The 22,689-nt window shown below is 41.4% G+C and overlaps 1 protein-coding gene across 2 annotated transcripts in view; it reads right to left on the minus strand.

Annotated features, from left to right (window-relative positions):
- Window positions 1-15,248, minus strand: part of CNOT10 (CCR4-NOT transcription complex subunit 10) — a 68,520-nt gene extending 53,272 nt beyond the window's left edge. For both annotated transcript variants that reach the window (XM_038770148.1, XM_038770147.1), the window contains exons 1-2: window positions 15,068-15,248; window positions 1,688-1,782 (exon numbers count right to left, since the gene is read on the minus strand). In XM_038770148.1, the coding sequence (XP_038626076.1) occupies window positions 1,688-1,782; window positions 15,068-15,089 (117 nt within the window). In that variant the 5' untranslated portion in view covers window positions 15,090-15,248. The remainder of the gene's footprint in view (window positions 1-1,687; window positions 1,783-15,067) is intronic.
- Window positions 15,249-22,689: the final 7,441 nt, after the last annotated feature.

A 22,689-nucleotide genomic window follows, 5' to 3' on the forward strand; every position in this document is an offset into this window, starting at 1 on the left:
CTGTTGAAGGCCTTAAGGAGCACAGAGACATATGTGCCAAGCCACACTTCAGGAAGATAATCCTAACAGCGGCATGTAGTTTAGGGAAAGGTTGAGGGCAAGGAAACCAGTGAGGAGGATAATACAATAGTCTAGTCATGATAAGATTAGGGTTTGTACCAAAATGGTAGCTATTTGGGAAGACTGAATTTGGGAGATGCCATGTAGGAAGAATGGCAGGATTTAGCAACAGGTTGAATGGGAGAATTAAGAAACAGTGAGGGTTCCAAGGTCACACTGAGGTTGTGGACTTCTGGGACAGGGAAGATAGTGGTGTTATTGACTGGGATGGAAAAACTAGGAGGGGAAGTCGAGTAGTTTGGTTTTAGACATACTAAGTTTGAGGTGCTTAGGGTAAATCCAAGAGGAGATGTGCTGGAGGCAGGGGAGAAATTAAGGCTAGAGAGGTAGATTTGGGAATTGTCCACATAGAAACAGTAGCTACAGCCATGCAGGTGGATGAGCTCTAAGGAAGTGGGTGTAGAGGGAGGAGAGAACTTGGATAGAATCTTGCGAGACACCAAGAGTTTAAGGGATGGGAGGCAGAAGAGGAACATGGGAACCAAGTGGTCAGAAAATTAGGAAATTCTGCGGACATGAAGAAAACAAAACAATAAAGCATAAATTGAATTCTGGCAAATGAATAAAGAATAAAAGGAGCTAGGCAAGTGAACAAAATAACCAAATGAATCATCATTAGTAATAACCAAGCTACTTTGGGCCTAATGTTCTATTGGAACCTGAGGGAAATTACAATAAATAAGACAAGCTCTTTGTCCTAGAGGAGTTTACAATATAAGGGGAAAGCAGAGTGGGGGTGGGTTGCTAGACATGCACATAAACCCAAAATATAGTATTAAATAAAATTACAAGAGCTAGAGGGCAAAATATGAATAGAAATTCCATGTACATACTCACTTGATTTATAAAAACTATTTGAGCTGTACTACTCTACTGGAGGCTTGATCTGAGTGTGGCGACAAGGGAGTGTATATATGTTTGTATGCATTTATTACTCTATTTATTTTACTTGTACATATTTATTCTATTTATTTTATTTTGTTAATATGTTTTGTTTTGTTGTCTGTCTCCCCCTTCTAGACTGTGAGCCTGCTGTTGGGTAGGGACCATCTCTATATGTTACCAACTTGTACTTCCCAAGCGCTTAGTACAGTGCTCTGCACACAGTAAGCACTCAATAAATATGATTGAATGAATGAAGGAGTGTATGTGGGTGTTGGGGGCTGGAGGGAGGAGTCTTCACTTAGTTTTCTTAAGAAACATTATACAAACAAGCCTTGTTGGAACCTCTAGAGTTTGGAAGTATGCTTTAATATGTGCTCATTTTATTATACCCCCATTCTCATATCATCAGGATTTATGAAGGACTAGTCGATAGTCTTTATTGAACGTTTATTTTGTGCCAAGTACTGTACCAAGCATTTGGGAGAATACAACAGACACATTCCCTACCCACAATGAAACTACTGAATGCTCATAATTTTATTAGCCAACCAATTTCTTGGCAGCTTTGATCTTGTGGTGATACAGAACCAGGCCTGCAAATAAAATAGTTTAATCAACAAAAAAGTTATTGAACTTGACAGAATCCTGAACAACAATAGATTAATACGAACTAATTTCTTACTGTGAAAGCTTGCAGGGCATTACTTGATAACTCTTTTTCTTGATCTGTAATCCCTGAGGAGGAACCCGTTCCTTCATGTTTCTCTGTTCCTTGATCTGAAATAATGAAAACACCCTGTGTTAGGGAAACAAAGTATTCCAGGTTTTCCCCTCCATAAACAGACTACCCATGTCCCTTCCCAGGACACTCTTTTTTATTTAGTCTAACTCTAAAGAACTAATGCTGTTACCTGGTACAAGATTTCTGCCCTACAAATGAAATAAATGGAACCTTCCTTTGATGCTTAGTAGTTGACTACATTAACATTTTGGTTTTGAACCATATCTTTTCCTAAGAATTCCTGGTATCAGCATTTCTCCTAAAAAGGTTAAGATGTTAAATCAGGACTGCTATTTGGCAACTGAAGTATGAACAGCGAGCTTCGGTAATCCACAATTACATCTGATCTTAAATCTGAAGATTAAATGTGTTCATTTACTCAGAAAGTAGCAGACATGTGTCTTAATCTTAGCTAATCACTTAAACCTCAGTTGCCTAGTGATGGTACATGTCCTGAAATGTATTAAAATTAGTAAAACTAGTATGTTCCCATTTTCCATTATCTCTTTCACCCACCCAAGTACTTCCACTTCCAGTACTCCAACTGGCACAAATATTCCCTGTTCTTTTTCCAAAGGAATTTAGTATCACTTTTCACCCTATTCTTTTTCAAAGTTAGTTATGTTGAAGATGCAATCAAAAATGAAAATAAAATTTAGAGAGTATTAATGAAAACCTAAAACTACTCAAAATGTAATATACTTAACCCTATACCTATCGATCTGCTTAGTACAGTGCAAGCACTTAGTACAGTGCTCTGCACACAGTAAGCGCTCAATAAATTTGATTGATTGATTGACCCTACTACTGTGAAACGGGAACTGAAGCTGCTAGAAAATTTAAAAAAGAAACCTGCAGCAATTGTGCTGTTTCACCCTTTGTAAAACTGCATCTTCTCTTGTATTGGTCTTAGCTCATTGGTGTTAACCTACATTTTGTTCTAGTGATTGTTTGCCCAAGGGAACATTATCCAACCCCTGTTTCCTTCTCCATGAAATTTTCTCTCTGGAATTTTCAGCCTTGATGTCACATAAGTGATAAGAATCTAAACTGCTCTCTTTAAAAACAACAAGCCTCTTGTTTTATTTCTATAAGTTCCAAATGCTTTTTATTTGTAAATTATACAGTGCTTAAAAGTCATGGTTTCAACATTTTCAAACCATGACCCTATTCAATTCCACAAATACAAAACAATTTTATGTTGGCTTTTTGAGCGGAAACAAAGAGATGAATTACGATAATTCAATATTTAAGTTTATCATTATCCCACTCTATACTGGATAAAAAATAAAGTCAATCATTTCTGCTATAACTCGGTAGTTATGTGCTTGAACTTTGTGTTATGTGAAAACTGCAGTAACCATGGATTCAGTATTCATTAATGGGGCAAAAGGTAGATGGCTTGAAAACACCCCCATAACTAGCATTCTTCAATTCCAATTCCTGTATTACTAAGTCCACAATTAGCAAAATATTTTACCCCAGCCACTCATTTTTTACTGAATTCTGTGAAGTTGCAAAAATACAAAGAAACACAAGAGTGCTTTTTTAATGGTATTTGTTAAACATTTACTATGTCATGATGATGGTATTTGTTAAGCACGTACTATGTGCCTGGAACTGTACTTAGCGCTGGGGTGGATTCAAGAAAATCGGGTAGGACATTAGTCCCTGTCCCATGCGGGGCTCACAGTTTCAATCCCCATTTTACAGATGAGGTAACAGACAAGGGAAAGTTAAGTGACCTGCCCAAGATCACAGATCACTAGTGGTGGAACTGGAAAACCCAGGTCCTTCTGAATCCCAGGCCTGTGCTCTACTATAATAATAATAATAATAATGGCATTTATTAAGCACTTACTATGTGCAAAGCACTGTTCTAAGCGCTGGGGAGTTTACAAGGTGATCAGGTTGTCCCACGGGGGGGCTCACAGTCTTAATCCCCATTTTACAGATGAGGTAACTGAGGCCCAGAGAAGTTAAGTGACTTGCCCAAAGTCACACAGCTGACAGTTGGCGGAGCCGGGATTCGAACCCCTGACCTCTGACTCCAAAGCCTGGGCTCTTTCCACTGAGCCACGCTGCTTCTCGCTACTAGACCACACAGCTTCTCTAAGAGTAAGATCAGGTTTAGGGCAGAGATGAAGAAATGGAGAAATAGCATGGACTAGTAGAAAAAGCACATGCCTGGAAGTCAGAGAACCTGGGTTCTAATCCTGCCTCCATCACTTGGCTGCTGTGTGACCTTGGACAAGTCATTTAACTTCTCTGTGCCTCATTTACCTCATCTGTAAAATGGGGATTAAGATTGTGAGCCCCGCGTGGAAAACGGACTGTGTCAAGCCTATCAGCTTCCATCTGCCCCAGCACTTAGTACAGTGCCTGGCACATAGTAAATATTTAACAAATACCATTAACAAAACCTCTTGTATTTCTTTTATTTTTGCAACTTCACAGAATGCAGTAAAAAAAAGGGCAGCACGATGTACAGTGGCTGACGTATAGTATGCACTTAAATATCTTAAAAATAAAATAAAAAGGTGAAGCAGCATCACGTCCTGACTGATGTCATATGTTAGTGCACAATCTTATTTTCCAACACCAAGTCTACTTGCTTCAACTTGAAGATTACGTTATAATCATGGGGAGGGAAGAATGCTATATGCAAACTGCATAATGAAAAAAATATGATATAGCTGAATTGCTGCTGAGAAACAGCATGGCTTAATGGATGGAGCACAGGCCTGGGAGTTAAAAGGACCTACGTTTTAATCCCAGCTCTGCCACTTGTCTGCTATGTGACCTTGGCAAGTCATTTACCTCAACAGTGGATAACTGACTCAGTTACCTCATCTGTAAAATGGGGACTTGGACTATGAGGTCTATGCGGGATACGGACTGTGTCCAACCTGACAACCCTGTAGCTACCCCAGCACTTAATACAGTCTCTGGCACATAGTAAGCACTTAAATACCATTTTTAAAATTAACTGCAAGTAAAAATTAATAAAAAAAGAGATGATGCTTCTGCAGATGACAAGATACTATTGTTTTTCCAAGTGTTGCACTTCAAACCACCCCTGCAGATGGACGCTCAAAACTCACCAGCCGCAAAGCTTCTCCAACCCTACCCACATTTTCCAAAGTTAAAACTAATGAATCAGAGATTTTTCCATATTTTTTTTTAAATAATTTGATTACAGCTTGATTTCTTTTAAGACTAGCTTAATTACTTCCAGGCTCTGGACCCCTTGTTTCTTAACTAATTTGCATGGCTGTTATACTTTCTGGGAAATCTAGCCTCACTAAATACACTAATTGGGCAGCACTATTTGGAAAAGGATCATTCAAAGTTCTTAACAGACCCTGATGGTAGTATTTTATTCAAGCATTAATTCCTGTCAATAAAACTGACTTATTACCCCACTATGGTCTTCTTTCTTAATCCATCTTTTAGCTCATTGTGGACAGGAACTGTGTCCATTATAAATTGTTGTGCTGTACTCACCCAACCTCTTAGTACAGTGCTCTGCACATAGTAAACGCTCAATACTTATACAAAACATAAGACATTTTGTTGGTCTGCTATATCCCAAAAACAAAATTACACTAAAATCCAAAGGCACTGCATTGCCTAAACTGACTCCAAACGACCATCTTTATGTACTTTAATAGAATTAGGTCTTACGCACTACAAGTTCTTGATTTCCACCTTTGTGTTCTTTCCCAGCCCTCAATACAGAGGTATGCACACAGTAAGTGCTTACTAAATACAATCACTACTACTACTACTTCCTATGGTTTTTGTGCGGGATAAGGACTGCAGGCTTAGCCCAGTGCTTGGCACAGAATAAGCACTTAAATACTACAGTTATAATTAGGAGGAGGATATTTATGGACAAAGCCTCCATCCTTTTAGAACTTATTATCCACAATGAGCTTCAAAGCCCTACTGAGAGCTCACCTCCTCCAGGAGGCCTTTCCAGACTGAGCCCCCTCCTTCCTCTCCCCCTCCCCATCCCCCCCGCCTTACCTCCTTCCCCTCCCCACAGCACCTGTATATATATATATATATATATATATATATATGTTTGTACATATTTATTACTCTATTTTACTTGTATATATTTATTCTATTTATTTTATGTTATCAATATGTTCTGTCTTGTTGTCTGTCTCCCCCTTCTAGACTGTGAGCCCGCTGTTGGGTAGGGACCATCTCTGTATGTTGCCAACTTGTACTTCCCAAGCGCTTAGTCCAGTGCTCTGCACACAGTAAGTGCTCAATAAATACGACTGAATGAATGAATGAATGAGCTGCTCTGAGGCTCACAGTCCTCCAAGGATACTCCTGATTCTGAGGTGAGCAGAAATTGCCCTATAGTCTACTGGGCCCCTGGGAAACAGTACACAGATGACAGTAACCCCAGAAACAAGCTCCAAGACTCTTCCAGTTTAGGCCAAATTCGTACCGAATCATGACCAGAACTAGATTTGAGCAGTCTGGCCTGGGCAAGGGCCATGACTGGATTATTCTTTTACTTTTAAAATTCTTAAGAATAGTTTAGAGTGTAAATATAGGAATGGCTCGTGATCCCTTTTGAGTTTATTTCACCCTTTTTTACATTTATTCTGTTGTACTGTACTCTCCCAAGTGTTTAGTACAGTGCTCTTACATAGTAAGCGCTCCATAAGATGATTTATCTTCACTTTAGATGCCTCCTTTTCATCCTCTCAGTTTATTCAACTCCTTCAGATCTGTGTCTATTTTTGCTTCAACTCACCCCTTACCGGCCATACCTAAACAGAACTATTTGACAGCACGACATTTTCTTTCCTCTCCTTTTGAAATTAAAAAATGTACATCTTAAGAATCCTGCAAGGTCCTCCAGTTGACATGGATAGAACTGCCTTTGCCAATGTCATAACTACTACAGCTTTAAACAAGAGGGCTGATTTGCATTACCACTAATGCCCGTACCTGAATTGTCCAGGTGCATTCATAGCTATTGGCCAGAAAGCAAGTAAGTACTCTCATAAGTGCGATATCAGCAGCAACCTTGGCTTTCATTCACTCAATCATATTAACTGAGCGCTTACTGTGTGCAGAGCACTGTATTAAGCACTTGGGAGAGTGCAATATAATAATAAACAGACACATTCCCTGTCCACAATGAGCCTATGGTCTAGAGGGAGAGACAGACATTTCCATAATAAATTACAGATAGGTATATATGTACTGTGGGGCTGGGAGGGGATGAATAACGGGAGCAAGTCAGGATGACACAGAAGGGAGTGGGAGAAAAGGAAAGGAGGGCTTAGGGAAAGCCTCTTGGAGGAGGTATGCCTTCAATAAGACTTTGAGGAGACAGAGTAATTGTCAGATTTGAGGAGGGAGAGCATTCCGGGACAGAGGCAGGACGTGGGTTACAGTCGGAAGGGAGATAGATGAGATCAAGGTACAGTGAGAAGGTTAGCATTACAGGAGCGAAATGTGCAGGCTGGGTTGAAGTAGGAGAACCTTGGGCTATTACAAAGCTGCAGTAAGACAGCCAGTCTGAGATGAAGAGGAAAAGCAGCATGGCCTCAATCAATCAATCAATCGTATTTATTAAGCGCTTACTGTGTGCAGAGCACTGTACTAAGCCCTTGGGAAGTACAAGTTGGCAACATATAGAGACAGTCCCTACCCAACAGTGGGCTCACAGTCTAAAAGGGGGAGACAGAGAACAAAACCAAACATACTAACAAAATAAAATAAATAGAATAGATATGTACAAGTAAAATAAATAAATAAATAAATAGAGTAATAAATATGTACAAACCTATATACATATATACAGGTACAGTGGGGAAGGGAAGGAGGTAAGATGGGGGGAATGGAGAGGGGACGAGGGGGAGAGGAAGGAAGGGGCTCAGTCTGGGAAGGCCTCCTGGAGGAGGTGAAAAAGCATTGACTTTGAGCATTGAAAAAGCTCACTGACAAAGCACCAGCCTGGGAGCCAAAGGACCTGGGTTCTAATCCCACCTCCACCACTTGCCCGCTGTGGGACCTTGGGCAAGTCAACTGAATGCTTAGAACAGTATTTGACACAAATACCAGAACAATGGTAACATGACACCTAACAAATTCCATAAAAAAGGGTGAAGAGAGAGGGTTAAAGCCGGTATTAGAAAACACTTTCGATCCACAAATAATCCACCAACCACTAAAAAATTTCCACCAACAGACTATTAGCATTAATGAAAGTCTTGAGGGCAATTATTCAAGAGCTATTATTTGCTGTTGACTGTGCACATAAACAAGAAGACACGCTGATGTCTATCACCCATTTTTGCAAGACAGAATTTGGGTGGAAATTTATCTACCTAGATAGCATGCTATCCAACGATTCACGTGGACAAAGCAGTAAATAGTAATCAAGACAGCTTGTCATTCAATAGTATTTATTGAGCACTTATATTGGGTGCAAAGCACTGTACTAAGCGACTGGAAGAGTACAATTCAACAACAGACACATTCTCTGCCCACAACCAGCTCACAGTCTAACTCACAGTTTGTCTTTAGGCAAACTAATAAAGTTCAGCAACATCTGGAAACTAAGCCTGACACCAAAATGAAAATGTTTAAAGCTACGGTAAAGTCCAATGAATCGATTAAATTACTGTGTGCAGAGCACTGTACTGAGCGCTTGGGAGAGTAGAGTATAATAGAGCTGTTGTTCACATTTGCCCAAACTCTCCTACACGGCTTGACAAGAGGTAATCGGCATTGGGAAGCTGTGTGATCTAGTGAATAAAGCATGAGCCTGGACGTCTGAAGGACCTGGGTTCTAATCTCAGCTCTGTCACTTGTCTGCTGTGTGACCTTGGGCAAGTTACTTCACTATTCTGTGCCTCCATTCCTTCAACTGTACAGTAGGAATTAAGACTGTGAGCCCCATGTGGGGCATGGACTGGGTCCAACCTGATCACCTTTTATCTGCTTAACACAGAGTCTGACATATAGTGAATACTTAAAACACCTTAAAAAAAAATCAGAAGAGGGATTATTTCACTTGAGCCGGGAAGAGTCTGACATATAGTAAATACTTAAAACACCTTAAAAAAAAAATCAGGAGAGGGATTATTTCACTTGAGCCGGGAAGAGTCTGACATATAGTAAATACTTAAAACACCTTAAAAAAAAAGATCAGGAGAGGGATTATTTCACTTGAGCCGGGAAGCCAAAAGATATGATTTGAAAACGTGCAACAGGTGCACCAGCGGCTGTCAAAACACAATCTTTTCAGGCACACAAAACAGCCTTGTGTTACATGTAAATTTATTGTACCACATGGGTAGGCTCTCACTGTCAGTAGCCTCATAGTCAAATATTCGTTCATTCATTCATTCAATCGTATTTATTGAGCACTTACTGTGTGCAGAGCACTGTACTAAGCGCTTGGGAAGTACAAGTTGGCAACATATAGAGACGGTCCCTACCCAACAACGGGCTCACAGTCTAGAAGGGGGAGACAGACAACAAAACAATACATATTAACAAAATAAAATAAACAGAATATATACAAGTAAATAAATAGAGTAATAAATATGTACAAACGTATATACATATATACAGGTGCTGTGGGGAGGGGAAGGAGGTAAGGCGGGGGGGATGGGGGGGGACAAATATGATCAGCATGCACAACAAAGATAAGTACTCTCCCAAGCGCTTAGTACAGTGCTCTGCACATAGTAAGCGATCAATACAGTTGATGGATTGATATGCACACATTCACATACATATTGTCCACCAAGTTATCGAAAGAAATGTTGATTTTGTGAAACCCCACTCAGATTCTTATTGGCCTGAGTCTGATCTGCTGCTATTGTATCTACCCCAGTGCTCAGCACACAGAACTCAAAACCCCACAAATATTAGCTTGAAATGCTTAAGTCATTTAGCACTTAGCTTCCACAATGACATAAATAATTGTGAGAGATGACTTCTCATGAGCAGGAACAGAGATTGCGGCTATTTGTGAGGCGGAAGAGTAGGGAGTGGGTCTGAGATTTGCGCAAGGTACGACTAAATCTTTGGAAACGGATTTTTAAAAAAATCGGAGGGAGAGGGTCCACAAAAGTTAGGGAATAATAATAATAATGATGGCATTTATTAAGCGCTTACTATGTGCAAAGCACTGTTCTAAAGCGCTGGGGAGATTACAAGGTGATCAGGTTGTCCCACGGGGGCTCACAGTCTTCATCCCCATTTTACAGATGAGGGAACTGAGGCCTAGAGAAGTGAAGTGACTTGCCCAAAGTCACACAGCTGACAGTTGGCAGGGCTGGGAAGAATACAGACCAAAATCTTGGCAGAAAGAACAAGCGGCAATCACCGGTTTACCCAGAGAACGAGTTGAGAGAGCCCGGGCTTGGGAGTCAGAGGATGTGGGTTCTAATCCCGCTCTGCCACTAGCCTGCTGTGTGGCCTTGGGCAAGACACTTAACTTCTCTGTGCTTCAGTTACCTCATCTGTAAAATGGGGATTAAGACTGTGAGCCCCACGTGGGACAACCTAATTTGTATCTACCCCAGGGCTTAGAACAGTGCTTGGCACATAGAAAGCAATTAAAACCGTTATTATTATTGATATTATTATCACCCTGAGACCGAATGAATGGTCCCACCATCTGCATGAGGGTTTTCTTTAGGCCTCCCGACTCAAGTGGAACAATCCCTCTCCTGATTTTTTTAAAGATATTTAAGTGCTTATGAGAAGCAGGATGGCCTAGTGGAAAGAGCGTGGGCTTGGGGGTGAGAGGTCGTGGGTTCTGAACTTCTCTGTGCCTCGGTTACCTCACCTGTAAAATGGGGATTGCGACTGTGAGCCCCATGGGGGACAGGGACTATCTGCCTCGGTGCTTTTTTTTATATAACATCTGTTAAGCGCTTACTATGTGCAAAGCACTGTTCTAAGCGCTGGGGGGGATACAAGGTGATCAGGTTGTCCCCCGTGGGGCTCACAGTCTTAATCCCCATTTTCCAGATGAGGCAACTGAGGCACAGAGAAGTTAAGTGACTTGCCCAAAGTCACACAGCAGACATGTGGCGGAACTGGATTTAACAATAATTATGGCATTTATTAAGCGCTTACTACATGCAAAGCACTGTTCTAAGCACTGGGGAGGTTACAAAGTGATCAGGTTGTCCCACGGGGGGCGGGGGCTCACGGTCTTAATCCCCATTTTCCAGATGAGGTAACTGAGGCACAGAGAAGTTAAGTGACTTACCCAAAGTCACACAGCAGACATGTGGTGGAACTGGATTTAATAATAACTATGGCATTTATTAAGCGCTTACTATGTGCAAAGCACTGTTCTAAGCGCTGGGGAGGTTACAAAGTGATCAGGTTGTTCCACGGGACGGGGGGCTCACAGTCTTAATCCCCATTTTCCAGATGAGGTAACTGAGGCACAGAGAAGTTGTGACTTGCCGAAAGTCACACAGCAGACAGGTGGCAGAACTGGATTTAACAATAATTATGGCATTTATTAAGCATTTACTACGTGCAAAGCACTGTTCTAAGCACTGGGGAGGTTACAAAGTGATCAGGTTGTCCCACGGGGGGGGGGGGGGGGGGCGCTCACAGTCTTAATCCCCGTTTTCCAGATGAGGGAACTGAGGCACAGAGAAGTTAAGTGACTTGCCCAAAGTCACACAGCAGACATGTGGCGGAACTGGATTTAATAATAATTATGGCATTTATTAAGCGCTTACTATGTGCAAAGCACTGTTCTAAGCGCTGGGGAGGTTACAAAGTGATCAGGTTGTCCCACGGAGGGGGGCTCACGGTCTTAATCCCCGTTTTCCAGATGAGGGAACTGAGGCCCAGAGGAGTGAAGTGACTTGCCCAAAGTCACACAGCTGACAATGGGCAGAGCCAGGCTCAGGCTCTTTCCATTGGGCCACGCCGCTTCTCTGCGCTTAGAACAGTACTTGGCACAGAGTAAGCGCTTAACAAGGAACGTACTTATTATCACCTAATTGCTCCCCCGAAGCGAGCCCGTTCATTCAATCGTATTTACTGGGCGCTTACTGTGTGCAGAGCACTGGACTAAGCGCTTTAGGGGACCGTCTCTATATGTTGCCAACTTGTACTTCCCAAATGCTTAGTCCAGTGCCCTGAGCCCACTGTTGGGTAGGGACTGTCTCCATATGTTGCCAACTTGTACTTCCCAAGCGTTTAGTACAGTGCTCTGCACACAGTAAGCGCTCAATAAATACAATTGATTGATTGATTGAACACAGTAAGCGCTCAATAAATAGGACTGAATGAATGAACGACTGTCGGGGGGTGGGGACTTGTACTTCCCAAGCGCTTAGCCCAGTGCCCTGCACACAGTAAGCGCTCAATAAATAGGACTGAATGAATGAATGACTGTTGGGGAGTGGGGACTTGCACTTCCCAAGCGCTTAGTCCGGTGCCCCGCACACAGTAAGTGCTCAATAAATAGGACTGAATGAATGAACGACTGCCGGGGAGTGGGGACGTGAACTTCCCAAGCGCTTAGCCCAGTGCCCTGCACACAGTAAGCGCTCAATAAATAGGACTGAATGAATGAACGACTGTCGGGGCGTGAGGACTTGTACTTCCCAAGCGCTTAGTCCAGTGATGATGATGATGGCATTTAGTAAGCGCTTACTATGTGCAAAGCACTGTTCTAAGTGCTGGGGAGGATACAAGGTGATCAGGTTGTCCCACAGGGGGCTCACAGTCTTCATCCCCATTTTCCAGATGAGGTAACTAAGGCCCAGAGAAGTGAAGTGACTTGCCCAAAGTCACACAGCTGACAGTTGGCGGGGGCCAGGATTCGAACCCATGACCTCTGACTCCAAAGCCCGGGCTCTTTCCACTGAGCCACGCTGCTTCTGCACACGATAAGCGCTCAATCAATCAATCAATCAATCGTATTTATTGAGCACTTACGGTGTGCAGAGCACTGTACTAAGCGCTAGAGAAGTACAAGTTGGCAACATATAGAGACGGTCCCTACCCAACCGTGGTCTCACAGTCTAAAAGAGGGAGGCGGTGAACAAAACCAAACGTACTAACAAAATAAAATAAATAGAAGAGATATGTGCAAGTCAAATAAATAGAGTAATAAATATGCACAAACATATATACATAATATAGGCCTCTTTCTCCCTTCAAGGCCCTACTGAGAGTTCACCTCCTCCAGGAGGCCTTCCCAGACTGAGCCCTCTCCTCCCCCTCTCCATCCTCCCCGCCTTACCTCCTTCCCTTCCCCACAGCACCTGTATATATGTATATATGTCTGTACATATTTATTACTCTATTTATGTATTTATTTATTTTACTTGTACATATCTATTCTATTTGTTTTATTTTGTTAGTACGTTTGGTTCTGTTCTCTGTCTCCCCCTTTTAGACTGCGAGCCCACTGTTGGGCAGGGACTGTCTCTATATGTTGCCAACTTGTACTTCCCAAGCGCTTAGTACAGTGCTCTGCACACAGCAAGTGCTCAATAAATACGATTGATGATGATGATGATGATATCTATTCTATTTATTTTATTTCGTTAGTACGTTTGGTTTTGTTCTCTGTGTCCCCCTTTTAGACTGTGAGCCCACTGTTGGGCAGGGCCTGTCTCTATATGTTGCCAACTTGTACTTCCCAAGCGCTTAGTCCAGTGCTCTGCACACAGTAAGCGCTCAATAAATACGATTGATGATGATGATGATGATATCTATTCTATTTATTTTATTTTGTTAGTACGTTTGGTTTTGTTCTCTGTCTCCCCCTTCTAGACTGTGAGCCCACTGTTGGGCAGGGCCTGTCTCTATATGTTGCCAACTTGTACTTCCCAAGCGCTTAGTCCAGTGCTCTGCACACAGTAAGCGCTCAATAAATACGATTGATGATGATGATGATGATATCTATTCTATTTATTTTATTTTGTTAGTACGTTTGGTTTTGTTCTCTGTCTCCCCCTTCTAGACTGTGAGCCCACTGTTGGGCAGGGACCGTCTCTCTATGTTGCCAATTTGTACTTCCCAAGTGCTTAGTCCAGTGCTCTGCACACAGCAAGCGCTCAATAAATACGATTGATGATAATGATATCTATTCTATTTATTTTATTTTGTTAGTATGTTCGGTTCTGTTCTCTGTCTCTCCCTTTTAGACTGTGAGCCCACTGTTGGGCAGGGCCTGTCTCTATATGTTGCCAACTTGTACTTCCCAAGCGCTTAGTCCAGTGCTCTGCACACAGTAAGCGCTCAATAAGTACGATTGATGATGATGATATCTATTCTATTTATTTTATTTTGTTAGTACGTTTGGTTTTGTTCTCTGTCTCCCCCTTCTAGACTGTGAGCCCACTGTTGGGCAGGGCCTGTCTCTATAGGTTGCCAACTTGTACTTCCCAAGCGCTTAGTCCAGTGCTCTGCACACAGCAAGCGCTCAATAAATACGATTGATGATGATGATGATGATATCTATTCTATTTATTTTATTTCGTTAGTACGTTTGGTTTTGTTCTCAGTGTCCCCCTTTTAGACTGTGAGCCCACTGTTGGGCAGGGCCTGTCTCTATATGTTGCCAACTTGTACTTCCCAAGCGCTTAGTCCAGTGCTCTGCACACAGTAAGCGCTCAATAAATACGATTGATGATGATGATGATGATATCTATTCTATTTATTTTATTTTGTTAGTACGTTTGGTTCTGTTCTCCGTCTCCCCCTTCTAGACTGTGAGCCCACTGTTGGGCAGGGCCTGTCTCTATATGTTGCCAACTTGTACTTCCCAAGCGCTTAGTCCAGTGCTCTGCACACAGCAAGCGCTCAATAAATACGATTGATGATGATGACTGTTTCTATATATTGCCAAACTGTACTTCCCAAGCGCTTAGTCCAGTGCTCTGCACACAGCAAGCGCTCAATAAATACGATTGATTGCACTCAGTAAGCGCTCAATAAATACGATTGATGGTGATGATGATGGGCCAAAACTCTGGGGTAGATACGCGCTAATCAGGTTCATTCATTCAATCGTATTTACTGAGCGCTTACTAAGACGATTGATTGATTGATTGACTGAATGAATGAATGACTATCGAGGGGGATGGACTCCTGAGGAGAGCCGCAGCACCGCGGACGGATCCCGCACACGTCCCCGAAACGGATCCCTCCGCCACGGCGTAAGAAGGCCGGCGGAAGGAGCGCGCGGGGAGAAAAGAAGCGGGAGCAATGGCGGGGGGAAGAAGGGCGCTGCCTCACCTGCGGCCTTGTCCGCTGCCATTTTCCCCTCCCCTCGCTTCTTCTCCGCCGCGGGCGGCTCTCCCTGACCGACGGAGGAACCGGACTTTTTTTGTCTTTTTACGCCGGCTCGACCGCGCGGATGACGGGAGGGAGCGGCGCGAGGCGAAAGGCAGCCACGGAAACCTCGATGTCCTCCCGCGGGACTATTTCTTCTCCTCCCCCCCGCCGCTTCCGCGCATGCGCACACACGCGCGCGCGCGCCACTTCCGGGGGCCTCGCGCCGTTCCCGCGCAGGGCGGGGCTGCGCGCATGCGCGCCTGCTGTGAGGGCGGGGTGGCTCGTTGCGAGGTTTGGCTGCAGGGAATTAATTATACTACTACTACTAATAATAATAATAATGATGGCATTTATTAAGCGCTTACTATGTGCCAAGCACTGTTCTAAGCGCTGAGGTAATAATAATAATGATGGGATTTGTTGAGAGCTTACTATGTGTCAAGCACTGTTCTGAGCGCTGAGGTAATAATAATAATGGCGGCAATTTGTTGAGCGCTTCCTATGTGTCAAGCACTGTTCTGAGCGCTGAGGTAATAATAATAATAATGGTATTTGTTATGCTATGTGCCAAGCACTGTTCTAAGCGCTGAGGTGATAATAATAATGGCATTTGTTGAGCGCTTAGTATGTGTCAAGCACTGTTCTGAGCGCTGAGGTAATAATAATAATGGTGGCGTTTGTTAAAGCGCTTACTATGTGCCAAGCACTGTTCTGAACGCTGAGGTAATAATAATAATAATAATGATGGCATTTGTTAAGCGCTTACTATGTGCCAAGCACTGTTCTGAGCGCTGAGGTAATAATAATAATGGCGGCATTTGTTGAGCACTTACTATGTGCTAAGCACTGTTCTAAGCGCTAGGGTAATAATAATAATAATAATAATAATGGCATTTGTTATACTATGTGCCAAACACTGTTCTAAGCGCTGGGGTAATAATAATAATGATGATGGCATTTGTTGAGCGCTTACTATGTGCCAAGCACTGTTCTGAGCGCTGAGGTAATGATAATAATAATGATGGCATTTGTTGAGCGCTTACTATGTGCCAAGCACTGATCTAAGCGCTGAGGTAATAATAATAATAATGGCATTTGTTATGCTATGTGCCAAGCACTGTTCTAAGCGCTGGGGTAATAATAATAATGGCATTTGTTAAGCGTTTACTATGTCAAGCACTGTTCTGAGCGCTGAGGTAATAATGATAATGATGGCATTTGTTGAGCGCTTACTATATGCCAAGCACTGTTCTAAGCGCTAGGGTAATAATAATAATGGCATTTGTTATACTATGTGCCAAGCACTGTTCTAAGCGCTGGGGTAATAATAATAATGATGATGGCATTTGTTGAGCGCTTACTATGTGCCAAGCACTGTTCTGAGCGCTGAGGTAATAATAATAATGATGGCGGCATTTGTTAAGCGCTTACTATGTGTCAAGCACTGTTCCAAGCTCTAGGGTAATAATAATAATAATGGTATTTGTTATGCTATGTGCCAAGCACTTTTCTAAGCGCTGCGGTAATAATAATAATGATGATGGCATTTGTTGAGCGCTTACTATGTGTCAAGCACTGTTCTGAGCGCTGAGGTAATAATAATACTGATGGCATTTGTTAAGCGCTTACTATGTGCCAAGCACTGTTCTGAGCGCTGAGGTAATAATAATAATAATAATGGCATTTGTTATACTGGGTGCCAAGCAATGTTCTAAGCGCTGGGGTAATAATAATAATGATGGCATTTGTTAAGCGCTTACTATGTGCCAAGCACTGTTCTGAGCGCTGAGGTAATAATAATAATGGCGGCATTTGTTAAGCGCTTACTATGTGTCAAGCACTGTTCTAAGCTCTAGGGTACTAATAATAATAATGGTATTTGTTATGCTATGTGCCAAGCACTGTTCTAAGCGCTGAGGTGGTAATAATAATGGCATTTGTTGAGCGCTTACTATGTGTCAAGCGCTGTTCTGAGCGCTGAGGTAATAATAATAATGGCGGCGTTTGTTAAAGCGCTTACTATGTGCCAAGCACTGTTCTGAACGCTGAGGTAATAATAATAATAATAATGGCATTTGTTAAGCGCTTACTATGTGCCAAGCACTGTTCTGAGCGCTGAGGTAATAATAATAATGGCGGCATTTGTTGAGCACTTACTATGTGCTAAGCACTGTTCTAAGCGCTAGGGTAATAATAATAATAATAATGGCATTTGTTATACTATGTGCCAAACATTGTTCTAAGCGCTGGGGTAATAATAATAATGATGATGGCATTTGTTGAGCGCTTACTGTGTGCCAAGCACTGTTCTGAGCGCTGAGGTAATAATGATAATGATGGCATTTGTTGAGCGCTTACTATATGCCAAGCACTGTTCTAAGCGCTAGGGTAATAATAATAATGGCATTTGTTATACTATGTGCCAAGCACTGTTCTAAGCGCTGGGGTAATAATAATAATGATGATGGCATTTGTTGAGCGCTTACTATGTGCCAAGCACTGTTCTGAGCGCTGAGGTAATAATAATAATGATGGCATTTGTTAAGCACTTACTATGTGTCAAGCACTGTTCTAAGCTCTAGGGTAATAGTAATAATAATGGTATTTGTTATGCTATGTGCCAAGCACTGTTCTAAGCGCTGGGGTAATAATAATAATGATGGTGGCATTTGTTGAGCGCTTACTATGTGCCAAGCACTGTTCTGAGCACTGAGGTAATAATAATAATGGCGGCATTTGTTAAGCGCTTACTATGTGTCAAGCACTGTTCTAAGCTCTAGGGTACTAATAATAATAATGGTATTTGTTATGCTATGTGCCAAGCACTGTTCTAAGCGCTGGGGTAATAATAATAATGATGATGGCATTTGTTGAGCGCTTACTATGTGCCAAGCACTGTTCTGAGCCCTGAGGTAATAATAATAATGGCGGCATTTGTTAAGCGCTTACTATGTGTCAAGCACTGTTCTAAGCTATAGGGTAATGATAATAATAATAATGGTATTTGTTATGCTATGTGCCAAGCACTGTTCTCAGCGCTGGGGTAATAATAATAATGATGGCATTTGTTGAGCGCTTACTATGTGTCAAGCACTGTTCTAAACGCTAGGGTAATAATAATAATGGTGGCATTTGTTAAGCGCTTACTATGTGTCAAGCACTGTTCTAAGCTCTAGGGTAATAATAATAATAATGATAATGGTATTTGTTATGCTATGTGCCCAGCACTGTTCTAAGCGCTGAGTTAATAATAATAATGATGATGGCATTTGTTGAGCGCTTACTATGTGTCAAGCACTGTTCTGAGCACTGAGGTAATAATAATAATGATGGCATTTGTTGAGCGCTTACTATGTGCCAAGCACTGTTCTGAGTGCTGAGGTAATAATAATAATAATGATGGCATTTGTTGAGCGCTTACTATGTGTCAAGCCCTGTTCTGAGCGCTGAGGTAATAATAATGGTGGCATTTGTTGAGCGCTTACTATGTGTCAAGCACTGTTCTAAGCGCTAGGGTAATAATAATAATAATAATAATGGCATTTGTTATACTATGTGCCAAACACTGTTCTAAGCGCTGGGGTAATAATAATAATGATGATGGCATTTGTTGAGCGCTTACTATGTGCCAAGCACTGTTCTGAGCGCTGAGGTAATAATAATGGCGGCATTTGTTAAGCGCTTACTATGTGTCAAGCACTGTTCTAAGCTCTAGGGTAATAATAATAATAATGATAATGGTATTTGTTATGCTATGTGCCCAGCACTGTTCTAAGCGCCGACTTAATAATAATAATGATGATGGCATTTGTTGAGCGCTTACTATGTGTCAAGCACTGTTCTGAGCGCTGAGGTAATAATAATAATGATGGCATTTGTTGAGCGCTTACTATGTGCCAAGCACTGTTCTGAGCGCTGAGGTAATAATAATAATAATGATGGCATTTGTTGAGCGCTTACTATGTGCCAAGCACTGTTCTGAGCGCTGAGGTAATAATAATGATGGCATTTGTTGAGCGCTTACTATGTGCCAAGCACTGTTCTGAGCGCTGAGGTAATAATAATAATAATGATGGCATTTGTTGAGCGCTTACTATGTGCCAAGCACTGTTCTGAGCTCTGAGGTAATAATAATGGCGGCATTTGTTAAGCGCTTACTTTGTGTCAAGCACTGTTCTAAGCGCTAGGGTAATAATAATAATAATAATAATAATGGCATTTGTTATACTATGTGCCAAGCACTGTTTTAAGCGCTGGGGTAATAATAATAATGATGGCATTTGTTAAGCGCTTCCTATGTGTCAAGCACTGTTCTAAGCGCTGAGGTAATAATAATAATAATGATGGCATTTGTTAAGCGCTTACTATGTGTCAAGCACTGTTCTAAGTGCCGGGGTAATATTATATAATGATGGCATTTGTTAATCAATCAATCGTATTTATTGAGCGCTTACTGAGTGCAGAGCACTGTACTAAGTGCTTGGGAAGTACAAGTCGGTTAAGCGCTTACTATATGTCAAGCCCTGTTCTGAGCGCTGAGGTAATAATAATAATGATGGCATTTGTTGAGCACTTACTATGTGTCAAGCACTGTTCTAAGCTCTAGGGTAATAATAATAATAATGGCATTTGTTATGCTATGTGCCAAGCACTGTTCTTAGCGCTGGGGTAATAATAATAATGATGGCATTTGTTGAGCGCTTACTATGTGTCAAGCACTGTTCTAAGCGCTGAGATAATAATAATAATAGATGGCATTTGTTGAGCGCTTACTATGTGTCAAGCACTGTTCTAAGCGCTAAGGTAATAGTAATAATAATGGTATTTGTTATGCTATGTGCCAAGCACTGTTCTGAACACTGGGGTAATAATAATAGTGATGGCATTTGTTAAGCGCTTACTATGTGTCAAACACTGTTGTGATCGCTGGGGTAATAATAATAATGGTGGCATTTGTTAAGCGCTTACTATGTGCCAAGCACTGTTCTAAGCGCTGGGGTAATAGTAATAATGGCATTTGTTATACTATGTGCCAAGCACTGTTCTAAGCGCTGGGGTAATAATAATAATGATGGCATTTGTTGAGCGCTTACTATGTGTCAAGCACTGTTCTAAGCTCTAGGGTAATAGTAATAATAATAATAATGGCATTTGTTATACTATGTGCCAAGCACTGTTCTAAGCGCTGGGGTAATAATAATAATGGCATTTGTTATACTATGTGCCAAGCACTGTTCTAAGCACTGGGGTAATAATAATAATAGCATTTGTTAAGCGCTTACTATGTGTCAAGCACTGTTCTAAGCTCTAGGGTAATAGTAATAATAATAATAATAATAATGGCATTTGTTATACTATGTGCCAAGCACTGTTCTAAGCTCTAGGGTAATAGTAATAATAGTAATAATGGCATTTGTTATACTATGTGCCAAGCACTGTTCTAAGCGCTGGGGTAATAATAATAATGGCATTTGCTATACTGTGTGCCAAGCACTGTTCTAAGCACTGGGATAATAATAATAATAGCATTTGTTAAGCACTTCGTATGTGTCAAGCACTGTTCTAAGCGCTGGGGTAATAATAATAATGGCATTTGTTAAGCACTTACTATGTGCCAAGCACTGTTCTAAGCGCTGGAGTAATAATAATAGCATTTGTTAAGCGCTTACTATGTGTCAAGCACTGTTCTGAGCGCTGAGGTAATAATAATAATGATGGCATTTGTTAAGTGCTTACTATGTGCCAAGCACTGTTCTAAACGCTAGGGTAATAATAATAATAATGGCATTTGTTATGCTATGTGTCAAGCATTCTTCTAAGCACTGAGGTAATGATAATAATGATGGCATTTGTTAAGTGCTTACTATGTGTCAAGCCCTGTTCTGAACGCTGAGGTAATAATAATGGTGGCATTTGTTAAGCGCTTACTATGTGTCAAGCACTGTTCTAAGCTCTAGGGTAATAATAATAATAGTGGCATTTGTTATGCTATGTGCCAAGCACTGTTCTAAGTGCTGGGGTAATAATAATAATGGCATTTGTTAAGCACTTACTATGTGTCAAGCACTGTTCTGAGCGCTGAGGTAATAATAATAATGATGGCATTTGTTGAGCGCTTACTATGTGCCAAGCACTGTTTAAGCTCTAGGGTAATAAGAATAATAATGGTATTTGTTATACTATGTGCCAAGCACTGTTCTAAGCGCTGGGGTAATAATAATGATGGCATTTGTTAAACGCTTACTGTGTGTCAAACATTGTTCTAAGCGCTGGGGTAATAATAATAATGATGGCATTTGTTGAGCGCTTACTATGTGCCAAGCACTGTTCTAAGCTCTAGGGTAATAATAATAATAATAATAATAATAATGGCATTTGTTATACTGTGTGCCAAGCACTGTTCTGAGCGCTGGGGTAATAATAATAATGATGGCATTTGTTAAGCGCTTATTATGTGCCAAGCACTGTTCTGAGCACTGAGGTAATAATAATAATGATGGCGGCATTTGTTTAGCGCTTACTATGTGTCAAGCACTGTTCTAAGCGCCGGGGTAATAATAATAATGATGGCATTTGTTAATCAATCAATCAATCGTATTTATTGAGCGCTTACTGTGTGCAGAGCACTGTACTAAGCGCTTGGGAAGTACAAGTCGGTTAAGCAGTTACTATATGTCAAGCCCTGTTCTATGTGCTGAGGTAATAATAATAATGATGGCATTTGTTAAGCGCTTACTATGTGCCAAGCACTGTTCTAAACACTAGTGTAATAATAATAATAATGGCATTTGTTATACTATGTGCCAAGCATTGTTCTAAGCACTGAGGTAATGATAATAATGATGGCATTTGTTAAACGCTTACTATGTGTCAAGCACTGTTCTGAGCGCTGGGGTAATAATAATAATGGTGGCATTTGTTAAGCGCTTACTATGTGTCAAGCACTGTTCTAAGCGCTGGGGTAATAATAATAATGGCATTTGTTATACTATGTGCCAAGCACTGTTCTAAGCGCTGGGGTAATAATAATAATAGCATTTGTTAAGCGCTTACTATGTGTCAAGCACTGTTCTAAGCTCTAGGGTAATAGTAATAATAATAATAACGGCATTTGTTATACTATGTGCCAAGCACTGTTCTAAGCTCTAGGGTAATAGTAATAATGGCATTTGTTATACTGTGTGTCAAGCACTGTTCTAAGCGCCACTTGTTTGCTATGTGATATTGGGATCCAGCATGACATAGTGGCTAGAACATACGTCAGGTACAACCTGATTAAGTTGTATCTACCCCAATGTTTAGCACAGTGCGTGGTACATCGTACTTAAGAAATATCATTTAAAAAAAAACACCAAAAAACAAAGCTTGAGGCCCATTGTGGTGATGAGGATGATGATCGAGTCTTCCTCTGAGAACTCTGGATGAGCCTCAGCCCTGAGACTTCAGAGCAGGGTAGGTGGGCAGGGATGGTACACACAGTGAAGTGCATGCAAAAATTACACACAAAATCCATGTACGGCCAAAGTGATTAAAGCGTAACGCCCTGCCATAGTGCCAGCAGACCAGCAAGCTGTTCTCAGGCA

Source organism: Tachyglossus aculeatus, chromosome 2 (genome assembly GCF_015852505.1).
Source record: "Tachyglossus aculeatus isolate mTacAcu1 chromosome 2, mTacAcu1.pri, whole genome shotgun sequence".
In the NCBI taxonomy this organism is placed as follows: Eukaryota; Metazoa; Chordata; class Mammalia; order Monotremata; family Tachyglossidae; genus Tachyglossus; species Tachyglossus aculeatus.